This window comes from Cygnus olor, chromosome Z (assembly GCF_009769625.2).
Source record: "Cygnus olor isolate bCygOlo1 chromosome Z, bCygOlo1.pri.v2, whole genome shotgun sequence".
NCBI lineage: Eukaryota > Metazoa > Chordata > Aves > Anseriformes > Anatidae > Cygnus > Cygnus olor.
In genome coordinates, this window is record NC_049198.1 from 29,770,348 (window position 1) to 29,789,858 (window position 19,511).

At 36.1% G+C, this 19,511-nt stretch overlaps 1 protein-coding gene and 1 long non-coding RNA gene across 4 annotated transcripts; one reads left to right on the forward strand and one right to left on the reverse strand.

Moving 5' to 3' along the window:
- Positions 1–685: 685 nt before the first annotated feature.
- Positions 686–17,304, forward strand: LOC121062204. 3 transcript variants are annotated; one of them, XM_040541933.1, is made up of 8 exons: positions 686–738; positions 1,629–1,747; positions 4,449–4,613; positions 6,538–6,672; positions 8,965–9,012; positions 11,207–11,304; positions 12,654–12,746; positions 15,581–17,304. In XM_040541933.1, exons 3-8 carry the CDS (start codon positions 4,502–4,504, stop codon positions 15,758–15,760), a joined length of 666 nt encoding a protein of 221 aa, XP_040397867.1. In that variant the 5' UTR covers positions 686–738; positions 1,629–1,747; positions 4,449–4,501; the 3' UTR covers positions 15,761–17,304. The 3 variants fall into 3 exon arrangements, with proteins under 3 accessions (XP_040397867.1, XP_040397866.1, XP_040397868.1); XM_040541932.1 differs by lacking the exon at positions 1,629–1,747; XM_040541934.1 differs by lacking the exon at positions 686–738 and having other exon boundaries at positions 1,373–1,747.
- On the reverse strand, positions 7,408–19,442 carry LOC121062206. Its single transcript, XR_005815461.1, has 3 exons — positions 19,213–19,442; positions 15,687–15,808; positions 7,408–7,639 (listed from the first exon to the last, which is right to left on the reverse strand). It is a non-coding gene; the product is annotated as an uncharacterized LOC121062206 (long non-coding RNA).
- Positions 19,443–19,511: the final 69 nt, after the last annotated feature.

Genomic DNA, 19,511 nt, shown 5'->3' on the forward strand with positions numbered 1-19,511 from the left:
GACTGATAGGTGACTGAAGGGATAGGAATGTAGAAAGATAAACTTAACTAATGTGCACGTAACTAATGTGATAATTAATAGAGCTAATTCCTTTATGACAAAAAAATATCTGGATTTTATGGGCAAATAAACACAGCACATCCACTTTAAGCAAGTTCACTCCTATGTTGGAAGCAGTCCAGTTATTGCAGTTGGCACAATGAACTGCAAATCCATTTTAATAGCTGGGAAAATATTTAAGCAGTTAACTTGTTTTAAGCTCCCTGAAACTGAGGCTTCACTCCTACTTTTAATATGTCAATATTGTCAGAAACCCACCATCTGCCCTTCAGTCAGCCCTTGAAGGAACAGTAGATAGTAACAACACTAGTGACATAGAACATCTGAACAGTGTTTATGGAGATACTCGAGCACTATGCAGAAATACTGGCTAAAAAATTGCATGAAGTTTCAGCAAAGACAGCTTCTACAGTACCTTAAAGAAATAAAAGTTTAAAAATTTGTTTTTGCTATTTTCCGGAGTCCTAGAATTACCTCACCAGTGAAAGACAGAAAAAATATTGATTTAATTGAGTGGATGTAAAGATCTAAAAGATTGGGTCTACGTCAGACTTCTCTTTTATTGTGAGGTTTGGCTTCCTGCCATGTGTTCAGGCAATAAATTGGCTGTAGCAGAGCTGCTTCTAGCATTCAGCTGGGTGGAAGTATCCCAACAGAGACAGTAGCAGGCACAACAAGGTAAGCAAGAGTGGAAGATTGCAGCAGACTTTTAAATGGGTTCCAATGCTTCAAATTAAGATTTTATTTATCATGCTGCTTGTTTAGAGTCTAGCAAATACAGATTTTTTTTCAGTTGACTTTAAATTTTTCTTCTGAGGGCTCTTCCTTTAGTCTAGTTTACATCTTATTTCATATATTCCTATATCTAGTTTATAGTCTGTAGATTTTTTTTGAAGGCTGGCTGATTTGAAAGAAATGATGATCCTGTTATTTATTAGCTATATGGGATGGCAGCAGTTCCTTTCAATCTACTGTGAACATGTAAGACTCTTTGAGGAGTTACTTATATTGTTTGGAAGCAGGACTGTCAGCTGCAACCCAGTACGCTCAATAAAGACAGATCTGATCTTTTAGAGATAGCTTGCTGTGAATGTACCAGTACAGAATGGGATAATATATGGATCATACTGCTGTGTGAATGAACTCCACATTTTTAAAGTTCTGTTTATATGTACTGAGATGTGTCTGGGACAGCTGGAAGAGTGAATAATGGCTAAGAACAAAAGAGAGCACTAAGGGAACAAAAAAAGTTATACAGATTTTATATATATATATGTATATATATACAAAACAGATTTTCTCTGCTGCTTTCATGTAAATAAATTGATACGGTCTATGGAACAGGAAAAATTTTCAGACCTTGTATGCTTTCAGGGTGATCTTGTTACAACTGACCAGCAGTGTACTCAAGTATATCTGATTTTAGCAGCATAAAGAGGCAGACCTCAACTTTTCCACTTCCCTTGCACTTAGCATAGAGGTGAAACAAAATGAAAGAAACAGAAATCTCCAAAACAAACAGTGATTAACCAGGTCTGCAGCCAAGAACACTATGCTGTTCTTTCTAGCATTCTTCGAGCTGCATATACCTTACAGAAGAGGAAAAGAAATGAGCTGAAGAAATGGGCATGAAAAGACATTAAAACAAAGAAACAGACACAGGGAGAAACACACAACAGTAACAACTGTGAGTAAAAATGTAAAAAGCAGGAGCAGGTGACATGTATGTAAGAACATGGTGGGAGAGGAAAGGTATCAGAATGGGAGTGTTTATATTGCACACAAACTTAGGGGTCACGTGAGGAAATTCAAATTAAGGAAGCTTGGAAGTATGTGTTTTTAATTTACTGTAGAGAGCTGTATTTTTTCTAGAGAGCTAACAAATGTGAAGGTCTAACATAGGCATTTATATTTTCTCCATTTTAGATGTGTCTGCTGGTTAAAATAGCCCAAAATAACTGAACTTATGTACAGTCCTTCAGAACTTAGAAAAGTTATTTCTAAGTTCAAAACTTTTCTAAGATAGTTTTCTAAGAATTTGTGCACTTTTTAGAAATGCTTTTGAACATTTCTTGGAACAGCCCTGCCCTCCTCAGGGTCCTAGCTTGTAATCATCTTTCTTTTCTTACAGAGATGGTGGGTATAAATAACACAGATGAAGGACTCTGAATCTTGGTGGTTTGCATGATACCATATTGGTTCTCTATAAAAATAATTTTCACTTCATTAATCATTTAGGACTAACTGAACATAAGGTAGCATTAGTAACTGTGGTATATGAAGGGCAGAAACAGGGGAAGACAATTCCCTGACTGCTTCACTAGATACAAAAATCAGGAATTTGGATCTTCTGAATTCTGATCAACTGCAGCCAAATAGAATTGTACTTATATTTTCCTTAGAAATGTTCAATAAGGGATTAAATGCCTGTTTTTGAGGATCCCCAGGTCTTAGTCTCAATGCTTTATTAATGCTGAACACCTAGCACACTAACGTCTCTCAAGATCCAAAAGCTAGTATTATTGCCCACATACTCTGTAGAGCCTGATTTGGTTAGAAGTTTGCAGAGGTCAGGTCCCGGTTAGGTCTTTGCACAAAATCAGAGTCTTCTCTTTTGATTAGCCTGCTACAATGATAAAGCAGTATCAGCAAGATGAAGAACCTACCTTTACTTTCTACCATCCGACTACAAGTTATCAGACGTTTGAAAAATGAAATAACTTTAGTAGGTTAGAAAAAGTTAATTCTTTTCAATAAAGATGTTTCACTTTCCAATAGCCTAATTCAACATTCAGTTTTATCTGAGACAAAAAGTGAAAAAGAGCCTTAGTTAGCCTTCATAATTAGTATCAGGAGAATTGCCAGTGAAAGAAGTCGTTCATTTCTACCATTTCACATAAATATTTAATGTGAAATTCTGCATTAGAGAACTGAATCAAGCTAGAAGAAAGAACCCCCCTTCCCAAATTCATTCATAAATTATTACACATACGAGAGCCATGATCTTTCTGACCTAGCTGATATTCAGTTACTCTGTGCAAAGCTTCATAGGGCCAATATTATAATTGTCTTCACTTAGTTCTTTCACCCAGGGTACTGGAAAAAATTGAAGCTAGGTGTCTTCTTTGATCTGCACTTTGTTACAAATGGTTGACTTTAGGAGAGTGCTTAGACATAAGAAGTCCAGTTTCCCTTTTTTCAAACCAAAGTTTGGTCCTCAGCTTTTCTGATATGCAGTGTATTAGGCTGTGTCCTCAGTATATCTTATTAGCTGGCGAGGTGGTTCATCAGTCAATGTAGCTCCCGTTCTTAGACAGCAACCTTTCTTTAGGATAGGTAATTCTTAAATCCTTTTACTCATCTAGCCTTATAAACTAAAGAGCATTAATTCTTCTCAGAAAGAGTGGTCAGGCATTGGAATGGGTTACCCAGGGAAGTGGTGGAATCATCGTCCCTGGGGGTGTTTAAGAAAAGGCTGGACGTGGTGCTTAGGGACATGGTTTAGTGGGTGATAGTGGTGGTAGAGTGATGGTTGGACCAGATGATTTTGAAGGTCTTTTCCAAACTTAATGATTCTATGATTCTATGAATTTTGTAAATATAGTCATAAATGCAGCATCATTTGAAAAATGAAGAACACACTGAAGTCAAATGATCAAATTGTAAATGAGACATTTGTAATCTGAAAATATGACTGGTTGGGAATTGATTTTTTTTCTAGTCACCTGTATCATTAATGAATGAATATTTCTAATATACACCTCAAATCTGCAAACTCCAGTCCTCATTCCTGAATCTCATTTTAAGATTACAGTATGGCTGCATCTGCATGTCTTTACTGAAGGCCGGATTACACTATGTTGAAGTTAGCATCATATTCTATCATTTATGAATGCTTCAAAAATAATTGTCAACTGAAGGAATTCTGAGGGAGAAAAAGAATATGATTTTTCAACTCAGCTAGAAAACTATGGCTAGATTCCTATGACTGAGAAGTGTAAATAAATAAATAATAACAAAAAAAGTAATCACCTAAACTAGTTATAGAATCACAGAATCATAGAATATCGCGAGTTGGAGGGGAACCATAAGGATCATCGAGTCCAACTCCTTATATTTTATTTAGGAGGAAGTCTTTTACAATGTGCTCCTTTAACAAAACTATGTATGCATCTTAGCCTAAGTTTAGATATATCACCTGAATCGCCACCATTGGAAACACACCATTTTTGCCTTTCAAGACACAGGCTTGAGTCATGCACGCAATCACACATTTATTGAGTTTATCTTACTTCTGTTGAATGTCACATATCAGAATGATACACTTTGTAAACTTGTTTCTCGACTGAATTATGAAGTTTTGTGACTAATTCTATTTCCTACTTTAGGACTGGGAAGGTGAGGCAACTCAGGTTATCAGGGTTTCTCAAGGACTTCGACAATGCTGCTCCGCTCAGGCCGCCAAAAGCCGTATGAAGTGCTTGCCTCTGGAAGGCAACTGGCTAAAGGCAAATCTCTGCAGTGCAATACAGCAGCAGCTTCTGAAAAGTCAGGTAACTCCTTCCTGTGACTGAAAAGTGTGGTTGTAATCTTGGGAAGGTAATGATGCCAACCCAAGGCAGAGTTCAACTAAATCAAGTATCTAGAACAGCTAATAGATAATAAGCTCAAAAACAAAAATACCTGAAGGAATTAAAAAAAAAAAAAAAGAGAGAGAAAAAGCTGGCTTAAAACAACCAGCAAAAAATACTTCCCAAAGGCGCAATATTAAAATTTTCATATGACCAAATGCAGACTGGTAATTTCTAAAGTACATGTATGCATCCATTGAAGACAGTGAATGTCATAGCAGGCCTACCAACCATTTTATTTTCTGTACTGTACTAGTTCTTATAATATACCATAATTCTTACAATGTAAGTGTTGTGATATATTATAATGTTTTTGGTTTTGTTTTTAAATTTTTTCTCTATTACTTATGATAGTTGCTGTCCTGTTGCTTCTTAGAAAAACCCATCCTTTTTTTGGAGGTCTGAGAGCCCAGGTTGCCAGACCTGTGCAGAGAAGGCCTTTGCCCATGAATGGGTCAATCATGTGCATGCCAAAGGTCCAATACAGTATGTGTCAGATCTGCCAGTGCTGGAATGTGTGACTTGGGTCAGGGTGTGTCAAGGATGTTTCCTTTAACTTTTTTGTTCACTGAACTTGCGGTTTCTGCTCAGCTTAATCAGGGCAGAAAGTAAGCTTCCCCAAAACAGCTCTATTTTTCAAAATGTCTGCTGAAACAGATTTTTCAGAGGGTCTATATCAATATAAAAGGAGTAGTAAAATCTTTCAGTGAGGTCAAACATTTCCAGAGTATTATCTCATTGCTAGTGCATTTGAGTATCCTGTTGATTTACTTGCCTAAGTTTTCTGGCCAAGAAAGGACTGTTTGTCTTACAGCACTTGTTTATCCTAGAGGTCTGTGTTGTTCCAGAAATTTCTTGAATTCTGTAATGAATTTGTAAGCAGAAAACACATTCCAGGAAAACAATGCTTAGTCTAGCATAATCCAAATTACGCTTTATAGTGATACTCTGATACACCCAGTCGGCTCAACTTCCTTACTGACACCTTTTACCTACAAATATCTGTTGTTTTATTTTTTGTTGTAGTTGGTGGTGGTTTTGTTGTTGTTGTTGTTTTTGAGGGGGGTTGTTGGTTTGTTTTTGTTGTTGTTGTTGTTTTCCAGCAAGAGATGCCAGGTATCGCCCAGAAGGCTGCTATTTTAGGTAAACAGATGGACCCTAAAACTCTTGTTTGTATGCAGATCCAATTTTCAAAGTGGAAATTTGGGAGACAGGCAGGTACTTACCTATGAAAGGAAGGAAATTAATCTAGAAACAGTGTGCTGCAGAACTGTTTCTCCTGTTTCAAAAACTTATAGCTTAACCATGTGCTCTTTGCTGCTCTCTCCATGTGCAGGCTTCTGTACAGAGCATTGCTCTGTTTCTGCCTCTCTACACCAACCAATTGCTAATTCAGGTCCGCTCTTTTTTCTTTTTTCTTTTTTTTTATTTGTCCAAATTCCTCCTTTCCCCATTAGTTTCTTCCAACACAGCTATCTGCAGGTTGTCCACAACCCCTATTTGTACCCCATCCTTCAGGCTTACATGCACCTCTTGAGCTGGAAGCCACTTCTACAAGATCAAGTTTTTGCACATGCTAACTCTGCAGAAGGCTCAGAATAAATCTCATCTTCTCACTGAGGTAACCTTCCAAGCAAAGAAATCTTTGCTTTCCTTCTTAACAGCACCACCAAGCTTCCAAAACAGCAGCTCAAGCCCACTATATAATTTCCATTATATGTTGCTTATACCGTTCTAAGGTAAATCTACTTTCTGTAAAATATACAGTAATTATCAAGCAAAGATTGATATAAAAATACACTTGATTTATTTTTATTATGGAATTTTACCATTTTTCTGTTGCCAGTAAAATTGCCAGCGTTTAGTCTGCGAAAAACAGTGAAGTGCTATTTACTGACTGAAGATTCAAAAACAGTGCATTTTGACTTAGATGAAGATGGTCATCATGAAATATCAACCAAAGATTCACAGTCCCATGAAGGTAGTGTACTTTTTATACCAAGCCACACCAAATGCATGTATAGTACCATACAACATGTTGAATGCACTATTATGTTTTCCGTCCATCAGCCAGTAGAGTTAACATTTTATTGCATATTTCTCAATATATCGATAGTGATATAAGAAGACTTGTATTCTGCTTTACAGTGGGTACATACTATACTTAAACAAAAATAAGATTATTTTGTTCACTCCAATTTGAGGTAATGGGAAGTCTAGATATTTGCCTGTTAATAGAGGGAAAGAATCATAGAATGGCTTGGGTAAGAAGGGACCTTCAGGATCATCTAGTTCCAACCCCATTGCTATGGCAGGGATGCCACCCACTAGATCAGGTTGCCCAGGTCCTCATCCAACTTGGTCTTGAACACAGCTTCTCTGGGCAACCTGCTCCAGTCCCTCACTACCCTCTGAATAAAGAATTTATTCCTAGTATCTACCCTCTTTTGGTTTAAAACCATTCCCCCTTGTCCTATCACTTTATGACCATGTAAAAAGTCACTCTCCATCTTAAGCCCCCTTTAGGTACTGGCAGGCTGCAATGAGGTCTCCCTGGAGACTTCTCTTCTCCAGCCTGAACATCCCCAGCTCTCTCAGCCTCTCTTCGTTAGGAGAGGTGCTCCAGCCCCTTGATCATCTTCATGGCCCTACTATAACAGCCCCACATCCTTCTTGTGTTGGGGGCCCCAGACCTGGACACAGCACTCCAGGTGAGGCCTCACAACGGCAGAGCAGAGGGGCACAATCCCCTCCCTCCACCTGCTGCCCACCCCTCTGTTGATGCAGCCCAGGATGCAGTTGGCCTTCTGGGCTGCAAGCACATGCTGCTGGCTTACGTTGAGCTTTTCGTCCACCAGATCCCCCAAGTCCTTTTCCGCAGGGCTGCTCTCAATGAGTTCTCCCAGTCTGGACTTATGTCTGGTGTTGCCCCAACCCAGGTGCAGCACCTTGTGAAGATAACCATCAGAGACAAGGAAAAATGAAGAAAAATAGATAAAATTTAGGAATTTGTAGAATTATTCTATTTTTTCATGTAACTCTTCTCTTATTTCAAGTGGGGCTTCTCTAATTGACTCCCCAAATGTTATCACAACTAGCATAAAAGAAGTAGTCATTAGAGGGTATTCTTTTGGTGAATAAGAGGCAAATAACAATTGCAGTTATCCGAGGCTATATATTTTCCAAAGACATGATAGAAGGGAGAAAAACAAACAAATAAAATACTTCTAACCAAACTACTGGAAAAAGAAGAAATTTGTAGGATAACTATTAAATTACTGAAGCTTTCTTACAGAAACTCATTTTTTACAGGAGTTAGAAGTTTAATATGTATGCTTCAGACATAAAAAGGCTTGGTTGATATATTTGTAAACTAGATTAATATAATTTTTATTCTATTAAATTGTGAATAATGACAGCTACACTGATAACTAAGATATTTAAGTGATATCTTTTGAAGTGACTCTTACATGTATAATAACTTCATTGAGTTTTAAAGTAACCCAGACAATTAGTGCTTCTAATTTATGAACAGAAGCAAAATCTCTATTGGTTTTGCTTAGAAGAAGCAATTTGTAAATAAGTTCATAGATATCAATAGATTCTGGTATAGAAGATACTGCTGTTCCTAGAGAGAGAAAAAAAAAAAAAAGAAAAAAAAAAAAAAAAGGAAATGCTATGTCATAAACACAAGTACCACACACAAACATACATTCATGATGATACAGTTAAGATGACATCCTATTAGGAGCCAACTTTAATCTGCGTGTTTGTGGCTTTGAGCTGAAGTGAGTAATGCTCTCAACAGAGCTGACTACTTAGTTTAGGTTGATGTGAGAAAAGCCAGAACATCCATGCTGTGGCTACCTGTTACTTTCCAGTCTAATTTATTTTGTGTCAGGGTCCTCACATTTGTTACCAAACAATTTTGGGGCTTCTCTTTGATAGCATTTAATATCTTATGTTTCCTTACTCATCTCTACTTTGGCAGGTGAATTCTCTTTTGTAAAAGATAATTAATCAAACAATACATTTATTAGACTAAGAATTCAGACCTCAGGGTATATATATACAAGTTTAACTGTACAGTCTTAGTAGGATCACATGAATTCAGAGACCTGCAAAAAAATGAAGTCTGATGCCAGTTTTGCTATTACACACTCTTTGTCAGACGATACTTCAAAGCAATTCGTTAAATTGTTAGTGAAGTTTTTTTAATTTGAAGAATGTTACTGTCTAATTCCAAATCTTTGTTAAATGTCTTCTGTTTTAGATATCGCATGGTTAAGCATGTTCACAAGCAATGAACCAGCAGTTAGTGGTAAGACTTGCATGACTCATGTGGGAGCAAAATGTATCATTCTCTTTGTTAGTGTCTGGTTTTGAAGGGGTCTTTGAAGGTAGGAAAAGAAGTTAGTAATGTTTCATATACATCATATTAGAAGTGATATCTAACACCAAATTTTCATTTAGGTCAGGTTGCTAGACAATGGACAATTGAGACAGGCTGCTAAGAATGAAAGATCTGTGAATTTCTGTGTTCCACAGGAGGAGATTTTAAAAGCCACAAAACATACCTTAGCAAGTTATGAGAAAGGTCTTGGACTGAAGACAAATGTACATGAGGACGTAGAGTTTATATAAGCTGGAACCAATATTTTTTGAAGAAAAGCATATGTGCTATATTGCTGGCGTTTGGCTCTTAGTTAGAAAAGACCTATTTTAACAGGAGGGAGAAAATAAAAAGAAAGGATGTGAAGAAAGAAGAGACGCTTTTTTGGAACTTTCATATTGTAAGCATAAGAAATGAGTGGGAACAAAGATATGTTGGTCCAAGATATTCCAGTAAAAGACAAATCTAGTCCAATTTCAACCAGAAAGGGCTGCTGCAAGGTCCAGGATTGTACCTTGAACAATAGTCAAATGGGGGTTTATAGAGAAGAGTATAAAATCTTGATCATTCAATATTTACCTCAATCCCAACACTTTGCATTTCAGGGACACCCCAAACAAGAAGTGGCATCTTGTATTTCATTAATGTCAAAGCATTTCATTTGCATGAATGTCTAAAAAGGCCCCTGAAACTCTGGTTTTAGAAGCCAAGAGGTCAGGTAATTCATCCAAAGGCTATCAAAGAGTGGAAGCAACATTTATGAAAACATGGAAAGGTTCCTTACTTTCCTTACCAGCAATTGCATGCCTGACAGATCATTTGCCACATTTTTCAGAGGTTATTTGGAAAGTTTGAGTCCCCTAAGTCAGCACACTGTTATGACTTAGATATGAAATATCTCTTGCCACTGATGTGCCACTTACATGCTACAGCTGAAGCTGGACAATTGCAGCTGAGACAATATGAACTGATAACACAAGTAAAATGAAGACTTGTAAACCTCCTGCATTCTACCACATTTATCTGATGCATTAATAAATATATAAACAGTAAAGCACACTATGCTGGATTTTAAAAAGGATTTGTATGCTGTTTTCTTGCTGTAGCTGGCTCAGACAAATTTTTTTGAAAAATTTCCACAAAAGCATTATAGATAGGATAAGTTAGGGTAACTAAAATAAGGGACAGGATCAAGGGACCCGAACACAGCCAGATGGAATGAGAAGGTTCTGCTTATTCATAACGTACTTCAAAGGCTGAAAGATACCCTTGGTAACAAGAAAAAAAAAGTATCTTCAACTGCAACTTTCAATGAACAATTACCTAACCTCTGTTAAATTTGTCTTCAGTTTTTGCATTGGTGGGCATATAGATCAACTGCTACTTGTTTGTTTGTTTGTCTTAATCTGTACCCTTGAAATACTTTCAAGAGCACAGCTGATATTGGTTGAAATAAATCTGCAAGGCGGTCAGATATGGCATCACTAGATAGTTATTAATGCCAATGGCTCTTCTAGGTGATGCTCTTGTATACCATGCTAATTGACAAGAGGTATCTTTAATTATTTTTTGCTTACATGGGTCTGAGGCTTCAAAGTACCAAAAACTGATGATTATTTTCAGTTTATCAGGCTGAGCATTATACTCTGTTATACACTGTTATTTCCTGTAGATGAAAAAACAATATTATTTCCAAAGGGACTAAATCCATTGCACCCATTGACAACAGAAAGATTTTGACCTACAAAGCACACAGGAGATAAAATAGAAAAAATCCTGTATTTCCTGTATTATATTAACATGTGTGTTACACGTATGTCTAAGTACTAATACATATATGCGTTCATCATTCATATTATATATATTCATGTATATCTGATATTCCATATATAATCAGAAATATACAGAGAAAAATATAGGTTAGTATAGAAAACTTAAATCATCAAAAAGCCATAGACTTTAAACACTTTGAAGAAGAGATCTGTATCAAGTGAGTATATTTGCTTCTATTCCTATGCCTGTCAATGTAAAGTGAATCTGAATATTGTCTATTTACAAAATACTTTTAGCTGTGCTTCATTTTACAAAGTGATACAAATTTTATTACAATGTTCTCCCCTAGCAAAAACATGCTCTAAAAATGTGGTGGTCCTCACACAGAGATCAAAGCATAACGAATTTGTCCTTTTGTGCAAGGGTAAAAAGCAGCTCTGTCTGAAGGTAAGAATTAGTTTTTTAATTTGTAACTTGTGGGTGCTCTTTCCCACTAGAGAACAATTCCCAACAGCCCTTTTCAAATGCATTTTTCATCACGTATCACATTTCACATTTCACAAATTCTGACTGCCTCCCTCTATGATGTCCGTGGAAAAATTTAAAATAAGCTATTGCAAAAATTGGATTACATAGCTGACTTCTGCCATGGAAAGAAATGAGTTTGAGAGGGGAATTATTTACTCCTCCTCAATCTGAGTTACAAGATAATGAAAGAATATTTGTGATGAAAAGAAATTACAGCTGAATGTACTAACCTGCTCTAAATATTTGCATCTGTTGTCAGAACATTCTCATTTTCTACATTCTTGCAAAGGTTTGTTTATAGTGGAAAGAGCAGGCAAGGGTAGATTTCCGTACGGTGCCCCCCCCCCCCCCCCCCGCCCTTTTTTTTTTCTAAATTGGTTGGAAACAGAAGTGCTGAGGTACTAACAGGCCAATTCCTGTTCTTACCCCTGCCATCAAAGCATCGAAGTTGTTCCAAAGAGTGTTTATCAATGTGGTGATAGGCATTTTATATATATATAAAATATATAACTTTATATATATATATATATATGTATATATATAAACACTTTTACTACTATCTGTCTGAGGAAGAACTTTATGTTAGAATTCACCCTCTAAAATAGGGCAAAGGTCCAAGCTGCTCTGTTTCAACAAGTCATATTGAGATTAAGAATGACCTTACCTAACCTTGGCCTTGCATCACTAAATGCTTCCTCAGATTAAGTCTTTCATATTTTTAATTTATTTTTCTTTTCAGGACTTTCCAGAGTCAGTTTCCTGAAATTATCTGGGGAAATGTGTGCTGTAAGATATATTAATTATGTTTACAGTACATTATCTCACTGGAGTTTTCATTACTGCCCTTGGAAGAACAAATATTTTTAAAGATTTTATATGATTCAGAGGTTATTTTTTCATAAATTAATTGTTTGAAAGGTGTTCCACCAAATCAGAGAAAGAACAGTGTTGAGCCCTAATAGATTTTACTTCCCAATCACCTATTTTGAAAGTGCTGGATTATACAAGGTTATGTTTCCTGGCATGTTTAAAAGCAGTTTTTCTGAAAATGAGGTGACACATATTTACTGTGTCCAAAATATATAAAAAATCTGGAAAGATCACTGACCGCAGAACATAACAATTTAGACGTCTCAGATAACACAAATTTAATCATTAGTGGGCTTTGTAAACAAAGGAAGTTTTCTTTGGAATTAGTACTACATTTGGTGGATTAAAAGTGCAAAATGTGAAGACAAAATAACCAATCTGCATTGTTGTAAACACAGGTCTTAAAAGGATGTTGTTCAGAGCCAGATTATCCTTCAATGAGAAGACACAACAGGAAAACATGCAAGCACGAAGATCCTGACTTCAAACAGGTATACAATCATGATCAACCAAATAGAAACGTATTTATGAGGGAGAGTAGATACAAACATAGCTGTACAAAAAGTGCAACTAGATGCGATTCTGCTGTTAGCTGCTAAATGATAAGTTGTTTACATTCTTATTTTTAGTACGTTCCTCAGAAAAGGAAAAACAAGAAAAACCTTTCCTTGCTTTTGACTTGACTTGTGTACACCAATACATCCTGCAGTCTACAGGCAAAATACCTGAGGTTACATTACAACATGAAAGACAGAGATATGTTTCCAGCATTATTGTGCTTCTGTAAAATGCAGGGAGATCCGAAGTAGTTTTTATCTGGTACAACTCCTTAGACAAGATCTAGAAAATTTTTATGAGTATATTAGCAGATCCAGAGTCAAATTACAAGAATAATGATGTTTTTAAAGAATAGTGAATCCATCAGTCAAAAACTTACTGTATTAATAAAACCACAAAGTATAGAGTACTAAACATTTCATATAAATTAGAATTTAAAAGTAAGTAGTCCTAGAAGTACTTTCAGAATGATTTCTGTATCAGCAAACCAATATAATTCTGGAGAAATGTATTGTGTGTTGAATACAGGTAGCCAGGTTGATTCTTCACATGCTTTGGTGACCAAAGTTTGATTTTGTTAGCTCTTCTCTAGACAGAAATGACAAAACATTGTGAGCTCAGGAAGGAAATTACTTTAATTGTTATATGGTATATTTTAAACAGATACTGTATCCCACAGAAAATAAAAAACTGAGAAAATGTTGAGAAAATCATTTTTGTTAGGGTTATGCTCCAGCCAACATACTATTCAAGACTGATTAAAAAGACAGTATTTCCTATTTCAGTAAGTACATTTAAAACTATCTGGGATCAGATGGCTTTCACAACTTCATAATATCAGATCTGAAACATTAAAAACCTAAAATTCACAGCCTCATATTTCTATCATTTCTAACATTTCTCCTAAGTCAGAAGGGAATTCTGGTAATTTGAAATTATACTGATTTTCTTGCTCAAAGTCATTCTGTAATGTTTTTTCAAAGGTATGAGCTACACATCTATTATTTATTTATTTATTTATTGTATAATTAATTAACCAGTCTCCAGCATTATGAACCTGGAAAATCCAGCTGGGTCCTTCAGTTTATGTTCCTGCTGAGGTACCTTTCAGAAATTTCTTTGGCTCTACCTAGAAGCAGAAAGCAATGAGGCTTAGAAAATTTAGGACAACTTCTAGCCACCCTCCTTGTATGATAAAAATATCAGAGCCATTTTTCATTCTTCTAAAATTTTTATCATAAGCTTTTCATAAGAAATATGCCTTTTTTTTCTATAGAGCTGTTCATAGGAAAAGGATTAGTCTTGATAGATCCCAGTTTTGGGGGATAGTTAGAAAGAAAAAAAAAAGTAACTGTCGCCTGTCAAGACCTGGTCATCACTGTGGGTTTTTAAACAGATTGTTAAAATTAAAAATTAATTCTGAGAACCTATTTGCTACAAACCTAACAAGGAAACCAGTGAACTACTCACTATAGTTTCTTGCTGACGCATTTAAGTAGAAAATAATACATTACTCATTTCAGTGAGGAGAAATCAGTAGCCTGCACTTGGGTCACATCTGATTAGACAAAGAGGCAAAACCATAGTCAAGCCTGAATTGTGAGATTCTTATAAACCTTCTAGAAAGAATGCAATGAACAAGAAATAATTTCTGGTGTGATTAATTAAGCCTCTATTGTCCACAGGACAAAGAAGTGTGGGAGGGGTTGACTGAGGTGGGGAAGTACTTCTCGTGGTCAATCACAAAACTATGTGGTGTTGCAGTGTGATATTTTGTCTGCTAACTTTAACAATAAGTCTCAAAGGGTGGAATTTTTGTTTACTTTTGGAAGGCTGCCAGTAGAATTACCAGAAACATGAGAATCTGTGGTGCCTGCTGTTACAGCATCAGAAAGAGTTGCATACAGTACTGTCAATTTCCATTTCTGTAACCAAAGCTTGCGGAGACACAGCTCACAATCAACATTTACTAAAAGATCCTTTATTAATTAGGTTATTATTAATGTAGTAAAATAGTAACAGCTTGTAACAGCAAATAATGGTTTATAGTAACAGCTTATAATGATAGGGAACTGAATCAGGAGCGTAACAGTTCACAACCAATATTTATTAAAACACTGTGCTGGTAATAGCAGAAAACTGTTTGTACAGCACATGCCCACACAGTACGCCACGCAGTGGTTACCCAGCCCCAGCGGTTCACTGCAGAGCAGAGGGTCCTCCCCTGCTTTGGAGGGTCCCCAAAGATGGATCTTAAAAGAAGGTGTACTGTGGACTTGAGATGTACAGAAAATTGTATGTAATAGGCTTTTTTTTTTTTTTTTAAGAGTACTCAGTACTGCAATATTCTGATTTCACTCCAACATAAGCAACAGAAACTGTGACTTGGTATTTTGTTGCTAGTGGCAGCTGACCTGGAAGGTCTGAGAGAAGAAAATAGCCGGATGAAAATCCTAAATTATCCCAGTAGCAGGTACATTACAGAGCAAAACCATACTGGTCTTTTTGGAAAGCAAGGGAATACAGCTATGGGTCTGGAAGCAGTCAGTCCTCTGAGGAAGGCAGGTATTATTTTGTTTACAGTCCCCATAGAATCTGTTCCAAACTGATTAGGTCTTCCCAAAAATTTATCATAAAAAATGGAAAATATAGTCAAAATATACAAGGCTAGCAATATCCCTGAGTTTTTCTAACATATGAATTTTTCTAACATAACTTAGAGGCTTTAAAAAATAACATATGTTCTTTACTTTGTGTATTTTCATAGCTGAGCGAAGATAATCACTTTTTCATCATGCATTGTGAAGGAGAGTCAGTGAAATTCCAGTGCTATGAAGACACAAATTACTTTCTGCATGTGAATGATGACTCACTTGATATACGCAAGCCAGATCACAAAGACCCCAACGGAGAGAAAAATTTTTTCTTCAGGGTGTCATACTTATAGAGAAAATATTTCTTCTACCCTTCAGTGGCCTAAGTGTCCGTACAGCTCCTACAATAATTTAACAGGAAAGAAGAAAGGTTGAGACAAACTAATTTCCATTTTGCCTTATTTTTCACTTTTTTTTTTTTTGGGGCGGGGGGTAATTTCTTGAATCACCCTTCTGCATGAGTAATATCCCATATTTCTGTACTTATGAATAGGAAGAGAGAATGGCAAAGTCTGAAAAATATACTAACTAATTAGTCTCTTCATATCTTACCTGCATAGTTATAGTTTTAGGGAGCTGAATTCTCCCTGAAGGGGAAAAACACACAGGGCATATCTCAAAGACAGGAGAAAAAGGAATCATGCACAGTCATGGAATACAAAGCACACAGGCATGAAATACAAAGAGCAGCTAGTTTTCTATATTGTAAAAGCTTTACTTTTTAAAAACATAGGTCTTTTATGAGCTTGCCTGAACTTGAAAAGAAAACCCTTGGAAGTCATTAAATGCATACATACATGTACTGACTGACTGACTGTGGGAAGGCAGTGAGGAAGGCATCTCTCATCTAAAGGAGAGCAAAGGAAGAGGTTACGGTTTGGCAGGCGACGTGTCTGCCTCTGCAGGTCGCAGTAAGCCCATACTCCATCCTGCAATTTCAGCGTCCGTGCAGCACAGCAGCTTTCTGAGAGCACGGAGCATCAGAGTCACGGTGGACTGGTGAAACTGACTGGGCAAAACAGATGCCTGTGGACACAGGCAAAGAGTTATTCTGGCTGACATACGGAGTCCTAGGGGGAAATGCCGTCAAGTTTTCAGCCACAAAGCAGAGGCATAACAACATCTGGAAAGTAATTCAGTGTTCTAAGTGACTTAAAGAAATAATAATAATAATAATAAACCTCTGGGTGCTTACATCAGGGACACTGAAGGAGCAGTAATGGGCTCTGTCAGTGTGAAAGGAAAGATGTTGACCGTTAAAGTTCATACACTGTACTCTGCAAGGCACAAAACATTTGAAGTACAAGAGGAAATAAAGCCAAAACTACGCACAGGATTAGTAGGTGTTTAAAATGTGGTATTCCACTGCTGTACATGTAGTCACACTGTGATTTGGTGGCATTTTTCTTTGATGCACTGCATCTGTGATAGATGCATACTGTGAATGTATGTGTATGAATGATAGGCACTACGCACCTATGCCAAGAAGTTGCAGTGGAACAGTGTACAATCTACACAATACTACAATTGCAGGAATTTTTATGTGTAACTATAATAGACGATAAATGTCTGAAATAGGAATCCTAATGTCAGTCAATCATACCAATGCACATTACAGCAAGGCAATTTCTTCTTCTTTTCTTTTTTTTATCTTTTTGTCAATAGCAGTGCAGAATTTCAGTGCTGGACTCATATACTCATAGTGAAATAGTGAAAATCCTTTTGCTGCTTCCAGTGCTGATCGAACAAAAGAGAGCTTTTGAATATTCCTTAAATAATACTTATTTTTATGGATCTGTTAAGTGTTCACTGCAGTCAGTGGGTGGGAAACAACAACAATGACAAAAAAAAAAACAAAACAACCCAGATATCGACTGCCAGGTATTGACTGCAGCATACATTACACTAGAACTAAGCTATTTTAGAATGATCTATTACTTTATATAAGAATAAACTGAACTGTCTATCAGGTACAATAATTTCACTAGCTGAGACACTAACACTTGGAAATTAGTAAATGGATGATTGTGATTACTCAATTGCAGAACATGACCTCCAGATGTTACGCTGATTAAACTACTACAACTCATCATAAAACATGTACAAAGCATACTGAGCAAATACATTATCATTGCTGACATCAGCAAAAAAGTAAGTGTGATCTCAGTGAACACTGAATCTATTTTGTAGTTAACTGAAATTATGGTTACATGCAGATTGTTGTACTTTACCATCTACCTTAAAAGTAAGAACTTTTTAACATTCTGAAGCCCTTGTGGAAAGTAGCAGTAGTAGTTTTGTAAAGTTTTAGATTTGAGATAAGTGATAAAAAGGTCGTTTGATTTTTTTTTTTTCCAGAAAACAATAAATTCAGACAGCTCTGTAAATATAAAAGCATATAGAAAACCAGATTGACAGGTTATGGATACTAATGTTTTCTGGACTCCTATTTTGCACATACAAAAATCTGTAAACTGACATTTTCAAATTCCCACTAATCTGAATGAGTGGCAGATAAGCTTTTATTTTGTGAAGCGGAAAGCATATATTAGTTTTATTTAAAAATAAACAGGGAATGAAAGCCAGTGAGTTTTTTGAAATATAGCCGCTTAACACTTTATAGTATGAAAAACATTTATCCAAGGTGTCTAACAGTTGAATATGAAATATAATTTTCTAGTTTATTTTCAAAACAGTACTGATATTCTTAAATTTTACTTTGCAGATATGATAAATATTACAATATTAACAGAAATATATATATATATATTTTTTCCTGCTCTTCTGAAGCTGTTCTCTAAATAAAATACTGCATTCTATTTGATGGGGAACAATTTAATGCAAGTGTTCTTCATATGTAGTCTTATGGACCTCTACTATTTTGACCATATTTGCGACTTGTTAGAATAAAACTTGTAAAAGAACATCACTAACTCTAAAGGAAGTGATTCTTATGCTATTTAATCTGAGAAAATCTAACCAAATAATGTATGCAAAAGAAGTGACCGTATCTTCCTGGGATCTATTCGCTAGTTTTTTCCAAAGAGCAGAGTTCTGTCATCCTTGGAGAAAGGAATGGTCATTTACAGTGAAAAAATACTGAAGACTGGTAAAAGAGTCACTGCATCAAAGTGTCTGTTTAGGAACAATTGTTGTATATTCTAGCAGGAGATTGATACCCAACCTTGCTAGACATGAAGTGTGTGCCCATCTAACACTGTTACATACCAGCTTCATTATGGGTAACCAAAAGAACTAGAAATCAAAATTAGAAATTGTTAGTCTAATGAATGCTTTTAGAGTTTAAACAAAATATAACAACCTAGCTTGAATGCAGCTACGATAGTGCTAAAACTTGTAATTCATTACCCATTTTATATTAAATGAAATCTATTAAATACTACGCTTCTATTAATTCTACTCTTTCTATTTAGTGATACAATAAACCAATAGACAAAGATTCTCTCATAGCTCTTCTCTGGTGTAAAGTTCATACCCCTCCAGTCACTCCCAGTCTGAAGTCACCCTTTTTCTTAGATAAAATGATCTCACGACATTACCATTACAATAGGTATATTAGTATATATACCACAGGGTTCTCTACTTATTGTGACAAAACACTATTCTATCTTCCATATTGTTTTTAGATACGTGACATGTATTTTGAACTATAATGTGTGTATTAATAGAGATTTTTTTAAACGTCAACTTGGTTTTGTTTCTATTTGTCCATAATTTGTCTTACCGAAGAAATCATAGGCAGGCCAAATTCCTGTCTTTTAAACGCTGATCCTCATATTCCTTCGTTTGGAAACAGCTGCAGATGAGCAGATTCTCTATTAGCTCCTTTCTTCATTGTTTTCTGCCAAATTTCATGTGCTAAAGACAGCAGCTGTCAACATACCTACAGGCCGTTCACTGTAATTCATTATCCTCTAGCACCATCTAGTGGACTTCAGGCGAGCAGAAGTATACTTGTAGTCAAATTTTATCACAGCAGCAAGCTGCAAAAAAAAAATTCTCAGCGGCTGAAAACCAAAAACA